General features: G+C 58.2%; 1 protein-coding gene across 1 annotated transcript in view; it reads right to left on the bottom strand.

Moving 5' to 3' along the window:
- Positions 1-8,049: 8,049 nt before the first annotated feature.
- Positions 8,050-18,940, bottom strand: part of CFAP65 (cilia and flagella associated protein 65) — a 32,026-nt gene continuing 21,135 nt past the window's right edge. Inside the window, exons 20-32 of the mRNA XM_075530215.1 lie at positions 18,842-18,908; positions 18,555-18,665; positions 15,082-15,273; positions 14,817-14,975; positions 13,627-13,770; positions 13,163-13,276; positions 12,859-12,966; positions 11,265-11,309; positions 10,838-11,040; positions 10,263-10,373; positions 9,255-9,767; positions 8,286-8,423; positions 8,050-8,182 (exon numbers count right to left, since the gene is read on the bottom strand). Of these exons, the coding sequence (XP_075386330.1) occupies positions 8,050-8,182; positions 8,286-8,423; positions 9,255-9,767; positions 10,263-10,373; positions 10,838-11,040; positions 11,265-11,309; positions 12,859-12,966; positions 13,163-13,276; positions 13,627-13,770; positions 14,817-14,975; positions 15,082-15,273; positions 18,555-18,665; positions 18,842-18,908 (2,038 nt within the window). The remainder of the gene's footprint in view (positions 8,183-8,285; positions 8,424-9,254; positions 9,768-10,262; positions 10,374-10,837; positions 11,041-11,264; positions 11,310-12,858; positions 12,967-13,162; positions 13,277-13,626; positions 13,771-14,816; positions 14,976-15,081; positions 15,274-18,554; positions 18,666-18,841; positions 18,909-18,940) is intronic.

The raw sequence follows: 18,940 nt of genomic DNA, 5'->3' as shown, positions 1-18,940 counted from the left end.
CCCTCCCTGCCCCGGGCTCCCGCCCCTGCCCCGCCGCACCGCGGAGCAGCCCCGGGCTGAGAAACGAACTCACGAACTCACGGTTACCACAAGAAAGGACCCTCTGTGGCCGGATCCTCGGGACAAAGAGTAAAGAAGGGCGAGCGGAGAGTCCCCTGCCCAGCGCCTCCCGTCCCTCCACTGTCACGTCGCCCAGAAGAGTGGCCTCCACTTAGTGCGGGTGCCTCCTTAGTACAGGGGACCCGACATTCAAGGGCCAGGGCTGCGTCGGTTGTGTCCTCGGCTGCTGTCCTCAAAGCAAGAGCAGGGCTGGCCATGTAGCAGGCGCTCAACGAACCACACAGTGGTCAAGTGTAGGTCCACTGTCCAGAGGGAAGGCGACTGTAGAGAAAATTCTCTGATGGCGGTGTGTGTGTGTGTGTGTGTGTGTGTGTGTGTGTGTGTGTGTGTGTGTGTGTGTGTGTGTGATGGATTGCTCTTCCTCCCCTGGAGCCTTGGGGCGGAGCGCTTACACATTGGGCTGCTAACCTAAAAGTCAGCAGTTCGAAACCACCAGCCGATCCGGAGGGAAAGACCGGGCTTTCTATTCCCATTAAGAGTGACAGTCTTGGAAACTCACAGGGGCAGTTCCAGTGTCCTATAGGGTCGCTATGAGGCCAGGCGTTGATCCATAGTAGTGAGTTTTTTGAGACCAACACCCCGCCTTTCAAAGCAAGCGTAGCAGCCTGAGCTCCGCCAGAGCCCTGCCCACCCCCCACCCGTCCTGTCCGTGGGCCTCCCCTTCACGGTAAGGAACTGTGTGTCTCCGCAGGTGAGGGTTAGCATCACAACTCTTGGAACTGACTGTGGGGCGTGGGGAGAGCTGTGGGCAGGAGGGTTTGCATCACAGCAGGGTCCTATGGGAGTGGGGCGGGATTGAACAATAAGGTTTAATTTCCCCCATCACTCACAAAGCAAGTGTCCAAATTACAGAATAAGAGCCAGCCCTAGCACCCTGGGGTCCTGGGCCTTCTGTGGCCTCAGTTTCACCTATGAGGTCCGGTCTGAGACAGGGTCACAAGAAGGCGGGGGGGGGGGGGCACGGAGGGGGGGAGACTGAGGAGTGGGATCTCCGGCCGCTCCAGTTATCCCGGATCTAGCCACCAGGAGGCGGGGGAGAGCCGCTCTGGCCGGAAACCGGGAGCGGCGGGGCGGGGCGGGGCGGGGCGGGGAGAGGGAGCCGGGGTGGGAGGCTGAGGTCATGCTGGCGCGTGACGCGGCGCGGTGTGCTGGTCCACAGGGCACGCGAGGGTGTCTGTCTGCGGCTGGACGCTCTATTTGCCTCCAGGCTGGGGCCTGGGGGTGCCATGGGTCCTTTCTAGCGCAGCTGTTGGTTAGAGGACTGGATTCCGCAGCAGTGTGTGTGGTTTTTAGGGGTGAGCGACTGAGCTCCAGGTTAGATAATGAGAGGAACTGGCCCTGCCTGAGATGGGAGGCGGCTGGCAGCGCTGATCTTAGCTTGACATTAAGTAGCTGTGGGCACTGGCCAACTTCTCACCTCCTCGAGCGCCTCAGTGTCCCCAGGGGAAGACCTGTAGGCTCTAGTGTAGGCTCTACCCCTGTAGGCGCTACTGCGCACCCCCGTGCTGTGTAGTTCATGGGTCTACCGTCGCAGCGGTCTGCCCCCCCCTCTCAGGAGTGGGCATGCTCAACCACCCTGCCCAGGGGCCCTCTAGCCCCAAAACCTGCTTTCTCAGAGAAGAAAGGACCTTTCTGGCTTTGGACAGGTCCCTGGCTGAGGAGGAAAGAAGTCAGGAAGGCTGGGGATGGGGTGAGGGCTGGCTGGTGTGCTGGGGTGAGACTCAATGGCTCTTACGCTCAGTACCTTACCATGAACCTGGGCCCCTTCTCCCCCACTCCCCACCTGGCCTCTGGCTGACCTAGCACCGACCCCCAGTCTCCCAACCCCCTCTGAGCCCACTCCCACTCCCAGCAGCTGCTGCTGTTTGCTTTGCTGGATCCGTGGTTCACACAGCTTCCTGAAGGATGGATGCACAGGTGGCTTTGTTTGCCAGCTCAGCACCCTCACCCCTGCCCCCTCCACACCCACAGCTCAGCCTTGAGAACAGAGGAGGGAGTTAGGGAGACAAACACTCCCCCCCCCCCCAGGATGCCCAGATCTGCACCTCAAAGAGACCTGGGAACCACACAGCGTTCTCATTACTCTCCTAAAGCCCACCTAAGGCAGACCCCTCCACCCTCCATCTCATAGATGGATCTTTGACCCCACCCCGGGAAATCCTGGGGGTCCCCGCTCACCCATTTCCCTAGCCTGCCAGCGCAGAGAGCTCCCGTCAGGTCCCACAGCGGAGCCCCAGGCTCAATCCTGAGTGCCCTCAGTGAAGCCTTCAGAGCCCCCACATGGGGGCATATTGATCCCCATCAAGAAGCCCTCAAGCTCAATCCTCAGCCCCCTGGTCTCTATCCTCTGTGAAGGCCCTGATAAACACCTCCCCCCACACACACACACAGGCTCCCTCCTATGGAGTCCCAGTTAGCTGTACTTGTAAGCAGTAGTGGACAGCTCCGAGGACCAACGGTCTCTACCCGAGTTAGCCCCACCTCGCCCCTCATTTCACTGGGAAATCACTCAGGGCTTTGGAGACTGAAGATGCAAATGGAGAGCCTGTTGCCCTCCCCCACTGTCCTCTCAGCTCTCAACCCTGGGCCATCATCTGCCCCTCCTTCCCAGGGCTGCTCCTCTGTACTCCACCCCCACCCAGGTCTGGAGGTTGAAGCTGGGGACAGAGCACCTTCCCTGAGGCTGTGCACGTCCGGTCTCCTGGGAGACAGAGATAAGGAAAGTGCAGAGACCCACTCAGGGCTGGTTGTCAGGGTACATCAGCTGGGTCCAAAGAGATGGATCCTGGGGGCCCCTACCCCCCCTCACCATGCAGGTGCATTGTCCTCTCACCATAAACAAAATCCCTCTCCCATGGCCCCACCCCCTAGTGGAGATGGAAAGCTGGCCCCCATCCAAGGGGCTGGGAGGCAGCTTTCCCCACTGCCCACTCATCCAGCCAGTGAACCAGGGGCCTCGCATTCATCTTCCTCTTCATCACTCCAGGTGAGATGGAGACAGCCATCCATCCAGCATCCGCACAGGTGCAAGCCCACATGTCCCACGTGAGCAGGCTCGTCCTAGGGTTGCTCCACGGCACACTAACAGCCACACTATGTCAGGGCAGGCGTGTGGCCATTTATGATCGGCCCAAGTTATCGTCGATAATATTCCATGCTGGCTGCATCAATGGGTGCAACCTATTAGCCACCCTGAGGGCGGCATGGCGCAGGGTCAGGCAGTGATGCGCTCCCTTCTCTCTGGGGTCATTATGAGTCCATCAGAGCTGACTCGACTGCCCTTAACAACAATTCTATGTCAGGCGACTCACTGCGTGTTGTGCACATGCACTGTCATGCGTGATCACCTGGAGGAGCCCAACCCTGTCCCCCACCCGTTGTGGTGCAGAAACCAAAGGGTTAAAGTGTGGGCATTGGAACTGACCTGTGTGGCTTCACATCTTAGTGTTCCTGCTTATGAGCCAGATAAACTTGCACTTGACTCTGTTTCCCCTCTGTAAAGTGGGGGCCAGGACGGTCATGATAGAGGCAAACCCAAACCAAACTCACTGCCATAGAGGGGGTTCTGACGCATAGGGACCCTAAAGGGCCGCCCCTGTGGGTTTCCAAGACTAAAACGCTTTATAGGCGTAGAAGGTGCCATAATTCTCCCACAGAGCAGCTGGTGGCTTTGAACTGCTGACCCTGTGGTTAGAAGCCCACCACGAGTAACCATAGTAACCCACTGTGCCATCCAAGCTCCTTATGATGATAGAGCAGTCAGTCATGAAGATGTAAATGCATGTCAGGCACAGAGCTAGGCTGCAGCGGGAAGACAATAAACAAGAGGATTCATAGTTACCGAGGTTGTGGTTATACTTGGCTTTGTTGGATGTTTCTCTCTCATCTTTTATGGAGTGGGGGGAGGTCTGGACCTGGTGGGGCAGGGGGAGGTCTTCAAGACATCAAATTGGGCCCCTGCACTCCCTTCCCACACCTGGCCCTGGGAAGCCAGCCTCAAAGTCAAAATAGGGCCCCTTCCTGCCTCTCCCCATGCAAGACACAAGATCTTGCTTTGTGGGGGCCAAGGGAGGGGAGGGGGAGCCCTGCTTTCCTCTGTTCTTGCCCAGGCGCCTTGGGAGTGGAGCCCAAGGAAGTACCAGAGGTTATTGGAGTTCCTTCTGCCCTAGGTGAGGTCTTGGGCCAGTCCCTCCCCATCTGGGAACCTCTGTTCCTATAGGGAACACTAAATTGACTGGTGATCCTGAGAGAACTCCCAGCCCTGCGTCCTGTGAGGCCTCCAGAAGCTTCTCTCCTTACCCCACCCCAACCTCTGCCTCCCCCAACCTGGCCCTGCCAGAGCCAGGGGCGAGTTGGCCCAGTCACCATGGGGACTAATCTCCAAGAAGGTCAATGAGGCCTGGGGACTGCCGTGGTTGGATGGGGATTAGCACCTGAGTATGAGCCCCCACCTGTGTCACCCACCGCTCCCTGTGCCCCCACCCAGACCAGGCCTTGGGCAGCCGCCAAGCCAGGGAAGTCCTCAGGTGGGACCAATGGGAGGCAGGGCAGGTGGTGTCACAGCTAGCAGTGTGACCAAGAGAGAAAGGAGGAGGGATGGCTCAGATCCAAGGCCCTTCCTACTCACAGACCCCAGTGCCTGGCCAGGGCCATGGGAACTCCAGGCCTTACTTTCTCCCCTCCTCATATTGTGCCCTTTAATTTAGGGGGTGGGTGGGTGGGTGTGATGGCCCTCTCAAATCACCCGCCCTGCAGCCCCGGCTGTCCCCATTTCCAGTCTACATAGAAGTCACTTATTTCTCCTCTTGTGGGTGGGGTCCCTCGGTGGCACAAACAGTTACGTGCCAGGCTACTAATCCAAAGGTTGATGATCTGAGGGACCTTGGAAGAAAGGCCTGGTGATTGACTTCAGAAAGGTCCTAGCCATGAAAACCGTATGGGACAATTCTGTTCTGCACAACACACGTGTCCCCTTGAGTTGGAATCAGCCAGGAGGGAGCTGGTTGGATGTGGGGTGGGATAGGGGCTGATTTCATGTAGTTGCCCCCCCACCCCAAACTGTACCCAACCCCTCTCCACACCTTCCAATCCCTCCACCTATCTCACATTGTGTGTGTGTGTGTGTGTGTGTGTGTCCTCTTTGGTGTCACTCTGGTCTTCAGTCCCTCTGTGTCTCTTGCTCTCTCTGTTTGGGGGCCTGTAGCCTCCCTGAAACCTCCTAAGTGTCTCTCCCACCTCTCCAGACTGAGCTGTTTGTCCATCAGTCCTCTGTTCCTTCCCCCATCTCTGTTGCTCTCTGGTGGTGTCCCAGAGCCACCTGTCCCCTCCCCCACCAGGGCATTGACAGGGATGACAGGAAGCAGGCTCGGGCTTTGAGCAGGAGGGGGAGGGGTGTACCTCGTACACCAGCTGCTGAACACCCCCCCCTCCAAGCTCGCACCTGCAGGCCTGCCAGGCGCCTGGAGACTCCACCCCAGCCAGGCAGGGAAGGAGGGGCCTGGATGGGGCCAGATCCCTGGTTACAGGCAGGAAATGCGGGCCTTGAGGTGGGGGTGCAGCTCCTGGGGGAGGACTGGGGCTGTCAGTGAGCAGGGCAGACCCCAGCCCACTGAGTGGTTTCACTTTTTGGCTTGTGGTGGTGGTGGTGGCAGCAGCGGTGGTGGGAGACCTCTTTACTATGTAGCCCTGGGGTCTAGAATCCTAGCCAGGGAGCTTCCCCCTAACCCCCTCTTGATGAGGGGAGCAGAGAAAAGGACCCCTGACCCACAGACCACCCATCTTCAGACTCAGCTGGTCAGAGGACCCAGGCTCCACCCACCCCTCCGCATAGGACCCAGCTGCAGCACCCTCCCCTGACAACCGGGCCTGAGAACACTACTCCTCCCCCTCCTTTCTCTCAGCCAAGCATTCAGCTGAGCCTGCGGGCCTGCGGGTAGGGGTGAGGGGTTTCAGTGTGGAGTGGGTGATGATGGAGGGGACAAGCCAGTGACTCCAGGAGCAGGAAGGGACTGAATCCTAGCTCTGGCTCCCCTCTTCAGTGCAGGTGGGGAGTGTCTCTGCAGGAGTGTGGGATGCAGTCCCCACTCCCTGTGTCCTCCCTCAGGGAGGAGAGGGTGGAGGGTGGAAGGTGGGAAGAGAGGGTGGGGGGACACCTGGAGGCACAGGCCAGGCACTCAGCAATCTAAGCAAGAGGTTGGGAGTCTGAGTCCTCCGGGTCCTCCCCCACCCCTCAGACCTAGCACTTGGGGTCACTGGAAAGGCTCGGTGGTCTGTCCCAAGTTTGGGTTGTGGCTAATGACCTGGGCCTCTGAGACCGGTCCGGACTCCTCCTAAGGAGAGGGTGGAGCTGTGGGGCTTCCAGACTGTCTTGCACTGCTGGGCCCTGTCAGGCAAGAGCTGTTTCCCCTGTATTTCTCCATTGAGTCTGCCTGTCTGTCTGTAGAAACAGACTCGGTCCATCTTGCTCCTTGACTCCCCTCACCTTCCCCCATCTAGTGCTTCCACACCAACCAGCTTCCCTGGGCCCCTAGCCAGGCGTCCATCTTCTCAGGGTCAGGAGCCCAGAGGAATTGCTAGGAGCCCACGACTTGTCCAAGGCCACCGAAGTCGCAGGGGATAGAGCCACAGCGCGACCCCTCCGCCCATTGGAGCCTGCTGGCCTGGGTTACCCGGAACAGGACTGGCAGCCCAGGCCCAGGGCCCGGCAGCCGGGTGGGGCCGGATGGGAGCCGGATCTCCTTGGGGAGCGGCGCCCGGGCCTGGGCGACTTGTCTGGCGGCAGCGGCGGCGACAACAGGTGCCTGCGTGGCCCCGGGCGGGTGCTGAAAAGCCGCCCCTGCCTCACGCGAGCCGAACGAACAAAACGCTCAGGTCCGGTTTGTGCGAGGGGCTCGTCGCGGGGCGGGAGCGGAGGGCCCGGGGCCGCGCCGGGGTCCCTCGTGGGCGATCTCCTGGTCCTCGGCGTCCTCCAGCGCAGGTGTTGCCCGGCGCTCCTCCGGCCGCTATCCACACCGGCACGCATCTGCACGCGTCGGCAGTGACACGTCGGTGGCCGCGCGGGCCAGCCCAGGGGCGCGCCCGTCCCTCCCTCCGTCCCTGCTCCCTCGGCCGGCCCGACCTGGCCCGGCCCAGCAGGGCTGCGTGCCCAGTCCGGGTCCCCGCCCCGAGCTTGTGCGGCGACCCAGCTCAGCGCCCTCTTATAAGGCCCGCAGCTCCCGCCCCTGGACGCTCTCGCTCACTCACACCTGTCGGGGCGCGCGTTTGCTCTCGGCAAATATTGACTCAGAGGAGGCGGAGCCCCCCCACCCCCCTCCTCCGAGGCCTTGGCGGGAGGGGGGCGGTGTGTGAGGGGGGCCTGAGACCTGGGCTCCGCTGGAACAACACCAGATGTCGCTTTTCCATCTACCTGCGGGGGCGGTGGCGGTGGTGGCAGGGAGGAGCCGAGCAGCGGAGGACAGAGGCTGCCCGGGAGGGAGGTTTGGGGGTGGGGTGGGCACCCCAGGTCTGGGGACACCTTGGGAGTCGCTTGCAGGGTTAGTGGCCTGCTATTGGGCGGTGGTCTCCAGGCCCTCCGCCGTTGCCTGCCCCCTCCCCGCCCCTGTCCGATCTCTTGGCAGGGACCAAGAGAACAGGCTGGCACCGCCCCATCTCGCGACCACCTCCTCTGCAGGCCAGCCTGGCCCTCTGTGCGTGCCCACGGGGCAAGACTAGCCAAGCGCGCGCCCGAGCGCCCTCCACTGACCAGCCGGAGTCCGCACCCGGCCGCCAGCCCGGAGGGCCTTGCCAGTTGCGGGACGGATCTGGGAGGCGCATCTCGGGTTCCCTAGGCCCGCAGGGTCGTGAGGGCCATCCCGCCCGCCACGACGCATCCCTGTCTGAGCAGCGCTGGGAAATAAAGTCAGGGAGGCCGAAGCAGAAAGCTTAGATGCTTTATTGGAAGGGGCTGGGAAGAGGGGGCGGCGGCGGGGCTAGGGTGGTGGGCCGACGGGCCTGGCGGGTGTCCTCTGCTTGCTGCCGCTGCGCCGCCGAAGGGGTCCTCGGCAGCGGGTCTGGGGTCGTTGCCCTGGGAGACAGGAAGCCCCGCGGAGGGGTGAAGACTCGGTTGTGGCTAGAGCCTGCCGCCGCCCCCTTGCTGCCCCAAGAGCCGCTGGCCCGGGCGCCCCCACCTGGTCACGCCGAAGGGCGGCAGGGCGATGACGCGAGGTCGCGAGGTGAGCACCACCTCCCCACGGCTCGCTTCCACCAGGATGTTCTGGATGATATTCTCCAGCAGCACCTCCTGCAGGTTGGTGAAGGCCGGGAGCCTGCGGGGCCCAGAGCCAGGCAGGGCCTTTTAACTTGGACGCTCAGTTCGGTTCACCCTCCCCTCCACTCCCCACCGCCACGGGCATCTTCGCTCTAAATTCACACACTCAAAGTGTGGCTTGCTGCTGGCTGAAGTGGCAAGGTTCAGACTCGGGCCACCCTACTCTGCATCCCTGGTCCAGGTCTGGGGAAAGAGTGCCTGACTTGAAGGGGCCAAAGGGACTGCTGGGGGGGGGGTGCGGTGGAGTGGGTGGGTGGGTGGGGGGGTGCAGGGATCCCAACCAAAACAGAAAGTATCCACAGAACAGGCCTGGGGGGAGGTGGAGCAAGAAGCCACCCATATTTCTCTCCTGGCTGTCGAAGTCCATTTAAAAGATGCTGGCCACCCTGACTAGAGATTGCTAGTGGTGCAGTAGGTTAAGCAGTGGGCTGCTGACCACAAGGTTGTGGGTTCAAACCCACCAGCGTCTGCGTGAGAAAAATTAAGCTGGCTGCACCAGGGAAATGACCAGTCTCAGAAACCCAGAGGGGCAGTGCTATCGCCCCAGATGGGGTCGCTGTGAGGCCGCACAGTCTTAGGACAGTGGTTAAACCGCACTGCTGATCAATGGTGGACAGTGGGCTTTCTGGTGTGGGGGGAACCCTCACCAAACCTAAAAGCTCAGGCTTTAATCGTCCTCACCGAGGCCTTAAACAGCCAACCTGGGGTCACTGAAGACTGAGTTGGGAAGTGATTCATGCCTCCCAGGCACCCACCCAGCTTCCTAGTGTGTCCTGGGCCCTGGTGCAGCTAGGCTTTCCCCAGCCCTGACCTGGGCCCTGCCGCTCACCGGCTGACGGCCTCCTTCTCGTCCTGCTCCTGCTCCTCCTTCATGATGGCCTTCAGCTGCTGCTGCCACAGCCTCTGCAGGGACTCCTGGGACCCAGGATGCAGCGAGGGCTCCATCCCTATCCAGGGCTTCTCCTCCTCCTCCTTCACCTCCAGCTGTTCCTCCACCAGCTCCTCTCTGGCCAGCTCCTCCTCCTCTTGCACCTCCTCTTCCTCCTCCTCTTGCTCCTCCTCCTCTTCCTCCTCCTCTTGCTCCTCCTCCTCTTCCTCTTGGCGCTCCTCTGCCTCCCTGAGATCTTTCCTCCTCAGCCTTAGCTTGAAATCCTCAGGCTCCTTGCCTTTCTGTTCCTCCCAGGTTTCGGGAGGTAGAGACAGGAACGGGACTAAGTGCAGGCTGCTCTTCTTGGCCATGAACTTGGCCGACTGCTCGCTCCAGAACTGGCAGAAGTAAGGCACCTGCTCCACCAGGCATTGGTCCACAGCCTCATGGAAGTTCTTATCCTCTAACAGACCCCTGGGGGGTAGGGAGACAATAAAGAGTCCCAAAGCTTCCCCTCCCCCACTACCACACACACACTGGGAAGGCTTCAGGGTTCCCCAAGGGGCAGCTCTTCCCTAAGGTGTCAGTCCACAAGCAGGTGCTAGGTGGAGAAGCCCCACCCACCCTTCTGCAGAGGAATGCGTCTTTGGCTCCCGTAGATACTTGGAAGTAAACATTATGTGGTGGAGAGGGAGTCAGGACAGGATTACCTGAATGAAGGTCGAAAGCCCTGGGGAGATGGTGAAGCCCAGACTCATCGGCTATGGATGGGGTAGACTGAGGACTCAACCCTCAGGGTCCCTCTGGGCACCACCCCAGGGGGCCTGGGGTCACCAGTGAAGGGAGGGATCCTCTGAGGAAGTGCTACTCAGGAAAAGAAGGCTGGACCTCAGGAGCTGCAGGTAGACCCAGGATTCGAACCGGAGAGATGGGAGGGTTTGGACAAGGGTCTGGGCGATGTGTGGTTACCTGATGATGATGGTAAGGCAATCTATGAGAAGCACCTTCTCCTGCTTGGACACAGAGACCCAGTTGTCCTCAGTGAATTCTTCCCCAGGGGGCTTCTTCGTCAGCAGTTCCCTAGGGGCGGGCCAGGGCATTTTGAGTGTTCTGAGGGAGCCACCCTGTTGGAGTTAGGGGCACAGCACTGGCGGTAGCTGCCTTGGCATGAGGACCTGGATGAGTTTGGGGCCGCCTTAACCCACAGGTGATGGTCCTGCAGGAGGAACCATGCCCAAGGCTCAGGGAAGTGCAGGCCCCAGAGAGGCTTCAAATTGGAAAGGAAATGAATAAAGGGCACCCTGGGGCGCTAAGGTGCTAAGGAGGTTTCCCAGGGGTCACTAGCTTCTTTGTGCCTCTCCTTGGGAGAATCTCATGAAACATCCTGAGCCCAGCACTGCCCGATGAGTCCCACTGTCTGTGCCCTTGCTCCAACCCCTCCCCAAGGGCTGGGGCTGGGTAGCCCTAGTTACGGGTGGTGCAGGCGGGGTGAAAAGGAGTGGAAAGAGGAGAATCCTGCCCCCTCCCCCAACCTGGGTGTTTACCTGTGCAGGAAGTGGCAGGGGAACTCAGAGAAGAAGTTGGCCAGGAAGGAGTCAATGGCATGGGTGCGGGCAGTGAGGCTCAGCCTAAGCATGCCTGGCACAGGCGGCTCGGGACACGGCCAAGAGGACTCCTCCCTTGGGATCCGCAGGTGCCAGCTGGCAGGCCGGGTGAACGGCTGCTGGATCTTGATGGGGGGCAGTGTCTTTGGGAAGGGGAGGCATGGAAGACAAGGGTTTGAGGCTGCATTCTCTCACCCAAGGTCACCTTGACCTAGCCTCTCCCTCAATCAGGCCTCTTGAATCACATAGGGAGCTGGCTACACCCCACTGTTGCACTTGTCCCTCCCTTTTAGGGGACCACTCTGGGAGTGACCAAGGACCCTTCCAAGTGACCACAAGGAGGTGATCCCGGGGCTCTTAGCCTCACCTTGTACTTTCTCGCTGGTGCACAGGCTGTGCAGTACACTCTTCTCTGTGGAAGCAGATAGATCCCCTGCTTAGGATGGCGAGCACCCCCAAAGAGACAGCCCCTCTCCCCCACTTCCTACCCAACTTGCTGACCCATGGAGGACACAGTATGGGCGGGTGATAGCTGCCTAAGTGTGAGGCAGATGCCTGAACCTATTGTGTCCTCTTGATCCTGCCCCACTTTCAATTATAACCCCACTCCAGACCCTTCCCCAAGGGCTATATTGGACTGGAAGGTGGCCCTTGACATTTTGTCTGCAGACACGGATGATCTGGCTACCCCAAAGAAGGAATAACAAGGAGCCGCTACCCAACAACTGGCGGCAGCCCTAGGGATACTGGTTCTGGTGCCTGATGCTCTGCAGGGAGATGAGTCGAGGAAACATCTTCCATTATTCACCTTCATGTGGAAATCCTTGCTCCCATGCCCCAAAGGAACACCTTGCATTCCTGGTTAAGCCAGAGCTTCTGAGGGGAGCAGTGTCCTGCCGCTCCCCCCCCCCGCCCCCTTGCAGGATTCGGTGTGGTGATCTCAGAGATGATCAGAGTGAAGATGTTCAGGGAAGGAGGAGGAAACGGTCTCATGGTTATATTGCTCCCTCCAACTCCAATATACAGAGCCCATGTTTCAGAAAAGCTCCCTGGGGGTCAAGCCACTTTACCCATTTTACATGTGGGAATGTTAACTCAATTTGTCCTCACTACGCTACTTTGTAATATAGTTCTTATTACAAAGTTCCCATTGTAAGTATGCTCGAGACAAAGGTTTATTTGTACCCTGTGTCATGGGGAAACCTTTAAACATACAAACAAGTGGCGAGAAGGCTACAATAAATCCTTGTTAGCCGCCACTGGCTTGGAGAGTCAGCGGCAAGCCCATGGCCAAGGCTCCATCTATATCCCCGCTTGGGGTTGTCTTGCAACCGACCCCAGGTATCATAGCGCCTCTGTTTCACAGCTCAAGGAACAAAGAAGTGAAATGAAATGGCTTGACCAAGATCACAGAGCTTGAAATTGTCCAAGCCAGGAACCCAAACTAGGCTGCTTCTAGAACTTGCCCCCCAAACCACTGCCCCATGCTCTTCTGTCAGAGGGAGAGCTTTGTCCTGCTCTCCCTGGGTCCCAGGTGGTTGAATATTGTCCAATCAAACTCACTGCCATCGAGTCAAGGCAGACTTATAGCAACCCTATAGAGCAGGGTGGAGCTGCCCCCATGGATTTCCCAGACTGTAACTGTTCGTGGGAGTAGAAATCCTTGTCTTCCTCCCGAGGAGTGGCTGGCGGTTTCGAACTGCTGACCTTGTGGTTAGCAGTCCAACGCGTAACCCACTATGCCACCAGAGCACTCATGCCATACGGGCTATGTCAGGGGGCCTTCTGTACCCAGAGCCTTTCATGTGACAGCTGTGAGCACGTTATGTTTAGACTCATGAATTGAGACTGGTCCCTTAGGATGGCTGAGCGAGTTTTGCATGCAATGCCACCTGGCACATTCCTCTCTCCTGTCTGGGAAGGCTCGTCAGGAAGATCTGTGGTGGCCTGGGCCTGCTCACCTCCACTTTCCTGTCTGTGATGGTGAACTCCACTGCCTGCCGGCCCTTCTCTTCCTTCCACTCCTGCAGTTCCTTGTGGTGCTGCCTCAGGAGCTGCTGCCGGTACACCTGTGACCCGGGACAAGGAGACACAGGACCGAGGTCTGGAGGGCCCGAAGTCAGGTCTTGCCCTGGGTCTGTGCTATGGACACCCACTCCCCACCCCTTGCAGTGGCTGGCCACTGCCTGTCTCTGGGGTGGGGATTTGAAGATCCCAGAACCCACCCAACCTTCTAGTACAGAAAGCCCAGGAATAGGTCCTTACCTTGCACACCAGGTCCACACTGTAGAAGCTGGCATGTACTGAGGTCTTCAGGGTCACCACGAAGGGGACCGACTCCTCAGGAGGGATCACCCCCACACTGGGACTCACAGACACCTATTGATTGGGGTGGGGACAAAACAGAACCAGACTCACTGCCACTGTGTCAATGCCGACTGTGCTGCCCGATAGCACAGGGTAGAACTTCCCCTGTGGGTTTCTGAGCCTGTAACTCTTTACAGGAGTAGAAAATCCCATCTTTCTCTCATGGAGCCACTGGTGGTTTGGAACCACTGACCTTGTGGTTTGCAACCCAACACATAATCACTAATACACCCCTAGGGCTCCTGATTTGGGGAAATTGTGAAATTGCCTAGATGGGGTGGGGCAAATGGTATGTCATTAGACAGGATGGGGCACGGGGTCTCGACTGAGGGCTCTGATTCTGTGGGCATGGGGATGCTCACCTCCCCGAAGTCTAGCGGCTCCAGCTCCCAGGCAAAGACGATGGTCTCCTTCTTGGACATGTTGTTGAGGAAGAGCAAGCGGCTGCACTTGCTCTGCACAGGGACATTGCCCAGGGAGATGGAAGACTGGGACAGTAAGATCATCTGTTGGTGGAGCCAGCACAGTAGCAATGTTGGGAGAGGAGGAAACAAGGACCCTAGCAGCCACTGATAGGTACCTAGTTGTTGGACAGGCCAGGTGCGGTGTTAAAGTGCTCTCTGGGCATTTGATCTTCACAATGGCCTTAGGATGCAGGTGTGACTACTGCCCCCATTGGACAGAAGGGCTACCAGAGCTGAGAAAGCATACGTCATTTCCAGAGATCACTCATGCCCACACCGTCTCTCTCGAGAACCTGTGCATCTAACCATTAAAATAGGCTTGGCAGGGCTAAGAGAATCTGAGTTAGCTTAGGGACGATAGGACTAACGCAGGATCAGTTAAGTACCAGTTAATCCACTGCCATCAGATCAATTTTGACTCAGAATGACTCCCAAGGACAGAGGAGGACTGCTCCTTAGGTTCCCCAGGGGATAAATCGTGGGGACAGACAGCCTCGTTTTTCTCCCACGGAGTGGCTGGTGAGTGTGAACCACCAACTTTGCAGTTAGCAGCAGCCCAATGCTTAGCCCACAGTATACTCCACCTCTAATGGAGGGCGACCAAAGACTAGGCCAAGCTCTGGAAGGCTTTGGCTTCTTCACGGGCCCAGAAGACGAGCTGTTGTGGGGTGTTGTCTGGAAAGACTGAGACCACACTGAGGGCCCCCTCCATTGCCCTGACGATTGAGCTCCAAGGAGGGCCTGTCCCCAGGACCTGCACACAGCAGGAGCCCAGCTGGCATCCGAGTGGATGGATGGCTAAGTGCATGCAGGGATGGGAAGACAATAATTGGATGGAGGGGCACATAGATGGGTAGAGGGGTATATGGATTGATGGGCAGAAACATATGTGGGCACTAGGTGGCAGGGTAAGCCTCCTCTGGAGCCAGGGCTGCCTATGATAGCTGGAGGCCAGTTGCAGGTCACCCCCACATCCGTCTCCTCTCAACTACATCTTCCAGTCCCCCAGCCCTGGGTCCCCACAATCCTCCTTGGGGCCTCAGACTCTCCCCCAAGGCCTCAGCCCTTCCCACCTCCCTTCCCCACACCTGTCCAGGAACCGTCAGCCTAAAGTGGGTGGAGCCGTTTTCCAACGAGGAGATGTTGTGGAAAGGGGCCGTGGCCCCCATGACATGGGGGTCGTAGCCCACTCCGTGAAAGCGGATGAGGGCTGAGTTCCATCCCAGGATGTGGATGGGCACGTCCACCTAGGAAGTCAGGAGGGTGGGGGTGAGGGTTGGTCAGAGATGGCCTCCGAGGAGCCTATGCCCATGCTCCACCTACGATCACCCCCGGCTGCCGCCGCTCACTCACCGTGTAGGTCTTGGCCTCGATGGGGGAGAAGATCCAGAGGACAGGGGTCGTCGTGCCTGGCTGGATCTCCCCCTGGGGGTTCAGGCAGCAGAAGATAGGGTGGTCGAAGTTTTGTTCCTGAATCTGCGACAGGATGTGGGTCTGGATCTCGTATGTCACGGGCACTGAGCCCCCATTGTAGAGTTCGTAAATCTGCAGGGGGCAGGGAGGGGCGACCTTTGACCCTGGCTCAAGACAGCAGCGCCTAGGGTTCTGTGCCCCTTCCAGGAGGGTGAAATGACCGCCACGATGCTGCCTTAATCTCAGAGCTCTCCCACCCTGCCCCCGAATATTGCCCTTGTGTGACCCAGTCCTTCCAGAAGAACGTGGAAGTTTCTGGAAACTGCATTCAACCTATGACATTTTAGGGCAATCTGTGATCCTATTTGTAAAGGAGTGGTCTGTTGACGCCTACAAGCTTGCCTTTTCCAAGCCATGCAGGGACTTTAGTGCCTGTGTCCTTCTTGTTGGGATCAGGGAAACACCCATGACAGTCCACCCCCTTCCTCATCTGATCATCACCCATCAGGCTGCCATTTGCATGGCTGCCACGAGAGGTCAGAAGAACAAAACCAAATTCGCGACCAAGGAGTCAATGCTGACTCACGGCGACCTCCCCCGTGGATTTCGGAGACGGTAAATGCTTACAGGGCCAGACAGCCCAGCCTTTTGCCCTCAGAGCTGCTGGTGGTTTCCAACTGCCAACCGTGTGGATTTCAGCCCAACGCCTAACCACTGCTTCACCAGGACTCTTTGCCACAAGAGGCAGTCCTGTTTACAGGCAGGTAAAGGGACAGACGGATGATCTGATGTTCCCGAGAACTAAGCCCAAAGGTTGGGAACGACAGAATGTCCTAGAAGGAACCAGAGGTCTTCTGGCACAGCCCCTCATTTTATAAATGAGACAACTGAAGTCGGGGAGCCAAAAGAACTGATCAAGACTGAGTCCCGATGGTCTCCTCCCCTCTCTCACCAGTCAACCCTGGGGCACGCTGATTGTATGTGTCTGCCTGGGCCATCCTGCCAAGCAAAAGGCATTGTATCCAAGTCTACTTGCCCCAAGCCCTGGTGGCATGGGGGGTAATGCTTTGGGCTGCTAACCGCAGGGTCAGCAGTTTGGAACCACCAGTTGCTCCGTGGGAGAAAGATGAGGTTTCCTCGTCCCATAAAGAGATACAGTGTCAGGAACCCATGAGGGCAGTTCTGGTCTGGCCTCTTGAGTTGCTCGATGGCAGTGGTTTGGCTTTTGAGTCTTCTTGCCATCCCTCCTTGGTTCACCCGCAGGTGTTCCAACCTTGGCCCGAAAGAGTCTCCCCTCTAAAGCTCTGCCCGCCAACAAATGGGACCAAGGATCCTCAGGAGCATAGACTAGAATTAAATATGCGGCCTTCCTTTAAACAAATCATTTTATTGGGGCTCTTACGGCTCCATCGCAATCCATGCCTTAATTGTATCGGGTACATGTGTACCTCTGCTGCCATCATCATTTTCTAAACATTTACTTTCTATTTGAGCCCTTGGTATCAGCTCCTCTTTGCCCTCCCCCTCCTTGTGACCCCTTGATAAATGATAAATTATTGTTTTCATATCTCACACCAACCGCCGTCTCCCTTAACTCACGTTTCTGTTGATCTTCCCCTTTAGGGGTGGGTGGTAGGTGGGTTCTACGTCAGTCATTGTGATCGGTTCCCTCTTTTTTCCCCTTCTCCCTCCACCTTCCTCCTACCCTCTTGGTACCACTACTCCCATTTCTGTCCCTCAGGGGCTTATCTGTCGTGGATTCCGTGTGTTGAGCGGGTACCAGGGTACCCGCTCCTGTCTTCCTTTCCCACCCCCATAGTCACTCTGCAGACAGTCCCCGGGGTTCTGTCTCAAATCTGGCCCCTGCTCTGCCTCCCCTGCCCACTCACAGGCCCAGGCCAGCAGGTTCTTTCATCATCTCCTGAATGAAAGAGGAGGCTGGGTCGCCATTATGGAGCTGGGGTGGGAGCACAGTTGGGTCTGTTGACTCCACATTGGGGGTACATCCCTCGGCCTCAACACATGGCCTAAAGGAAGCAGTCTGGTCTCTCCGGAAAGCTCGATGAGGCCCCACCAGAGTCTGGACTTTCCTTTTCCGGAGCCTGGGCCTCTGTGGGCCTCAGGGACTCACAGCCTCAGAGGAGGCCAGCTGCTGGGGCGCCGGTAGGGTGGAGGGTGATGTTGGGAAGTGAGTCAAGTTGAGGACTGGGGCCTCTGTCCCTCGTGGGATATGAAAACCCATCTCTCTGCTTCCATGCTGAATGGATCGAGGCCAAGTCCAGAAACGGCTGTTACAAAGGGCCCACGCCGGGCTCCCTGGGTACGACACAGGCCCCTGCCAGCTGCTGGAGGGTAGCACTTCCACACGGGTGCAAAAGCCGGGACCTGACCCAGTCCCTCTCCTGGAGGTCCCTGGAGCACGTATGCCAAGTTCCTACCCGATCCCCTCCAGCTTGCGTTAGCAGTTGAGCTCAAAGCTTGGGTGCGACCAACTGACCAATCAGGGGATGTCAGACTTAGTCTATAATGCAAAGCACTCAGATCTTTTCTGTTTAGACATTTTATCCTGTTCCATTTTAGGAAAGGCCGGGCGGGATCCACTGCCTTGCTCTCGCTCTGGAGAGACATCCTTCCCGGAGCAATGGTTTCCACTCACAGAGCCATGTCCTGGCCAGCGAGTGAAACAGGAAAAGAAAACATCAGACAAATTCGCAGAGAGTAGCTTAAGTCTAAATGAAACCCCGAGGTCGGACAAATGGGTTGAGCTCGCCTGCTCCCCTCAAGTGGACTGGCTGGAGGCCGCCAGCAGAGCCATGTGGAAACCTGCATCTGCTCAGATGGCAGCTGAGCTCGGGAGCCGCCTCCTCTCAGTCGGGGAGGCACCTGGGTTGGAGTGGACTCATGGCCACTGACAACCATGGCTTACGGGCGGACTTGGGATGCTTTCGCTTTGGCTGGATTTAGGGCCGGAATGGAAAATGTATTTGTGTAGTTCGTGGTCAGAGACGTTTGAAGAACCCTGATCTAGAGGAAGGAGTCCCTTCCATTCCCATGGAAATGAAACGAAACAACAACAGAAGACTCACTGCTCAGAGTCAATTCTGACTCACAGCGGCCCTGCAGGACAGAACAGAACTGCCCCTCTGGGTTTCTGAGACTTCATAGAAAACCCCTTCTGGTGGCTGGTGGTTTCAAACTGCTGACCTTGTGGTGATCAGCCCGGTGCATAGCTGTCACCTCACGGAACTAGGCCTGGCTAAATAGGGCTTAGTACCAGGCATCAGCAACTAAGATCTGCTCTGGGGTCTAATCCGCCAGCCCCGCCTCTCAGCCACGGTGTCAAAGGCTGACCCAGATACATAGACATCAAGATGCAGGCTTTTTTGTTGAGCGGATCGACGCAGGCTACTGACCTGCCGTGGGGGCAACGTGTCCCCGATGGAGACAGGAACAAACTGGTGGCTAGTGGAGGTGAAGTGCACGTACTTCTGTCCCAGCTCCACTGTCACGCCTATGAAGCTGAGCTGGAAACACAAGGTCCCCATGTCAAATCCTGGCCTGGGAGGAGGTGATGCTCCCACATGGGGAAGCGAGACCTTAGTTCCCGGGGGGACACTGCTTCCTGGTCCCCTCTGGCTGCCCAGAGGGCCCACTCTCCTACAGCCCGAGACCAGGTCAGGAGCAGGTGCTGGGGCCTCACCAGGATCTCCCGGCCATGAGACACCTTGAAGAGCACTGGGAGGCGGTCCGTGCCGATGAACAGGTGGCTGGAAGTGGGGAGACAAGTGCAGGACTCAGT

This window comes from Tenrec ecaudatus, chromosome 13 (assembly GCF_050624435.1).
Source record: "Tenrec ecaudatus isolate mTenEca1 chromosome 13, mTenEca1.hap1, whole genome shotgun sequence".
Taxonomy (NCBI): domain Eukaryota; kingdom Metazoa; phylum Chordata; class Mammalia; order Afrosoricida; family Tenrecidae; genus Tenrec; species Tenrec ecaudatus.
This window is presented reverse-complemented; position numbering and strand designations above follow the sequence as displayed.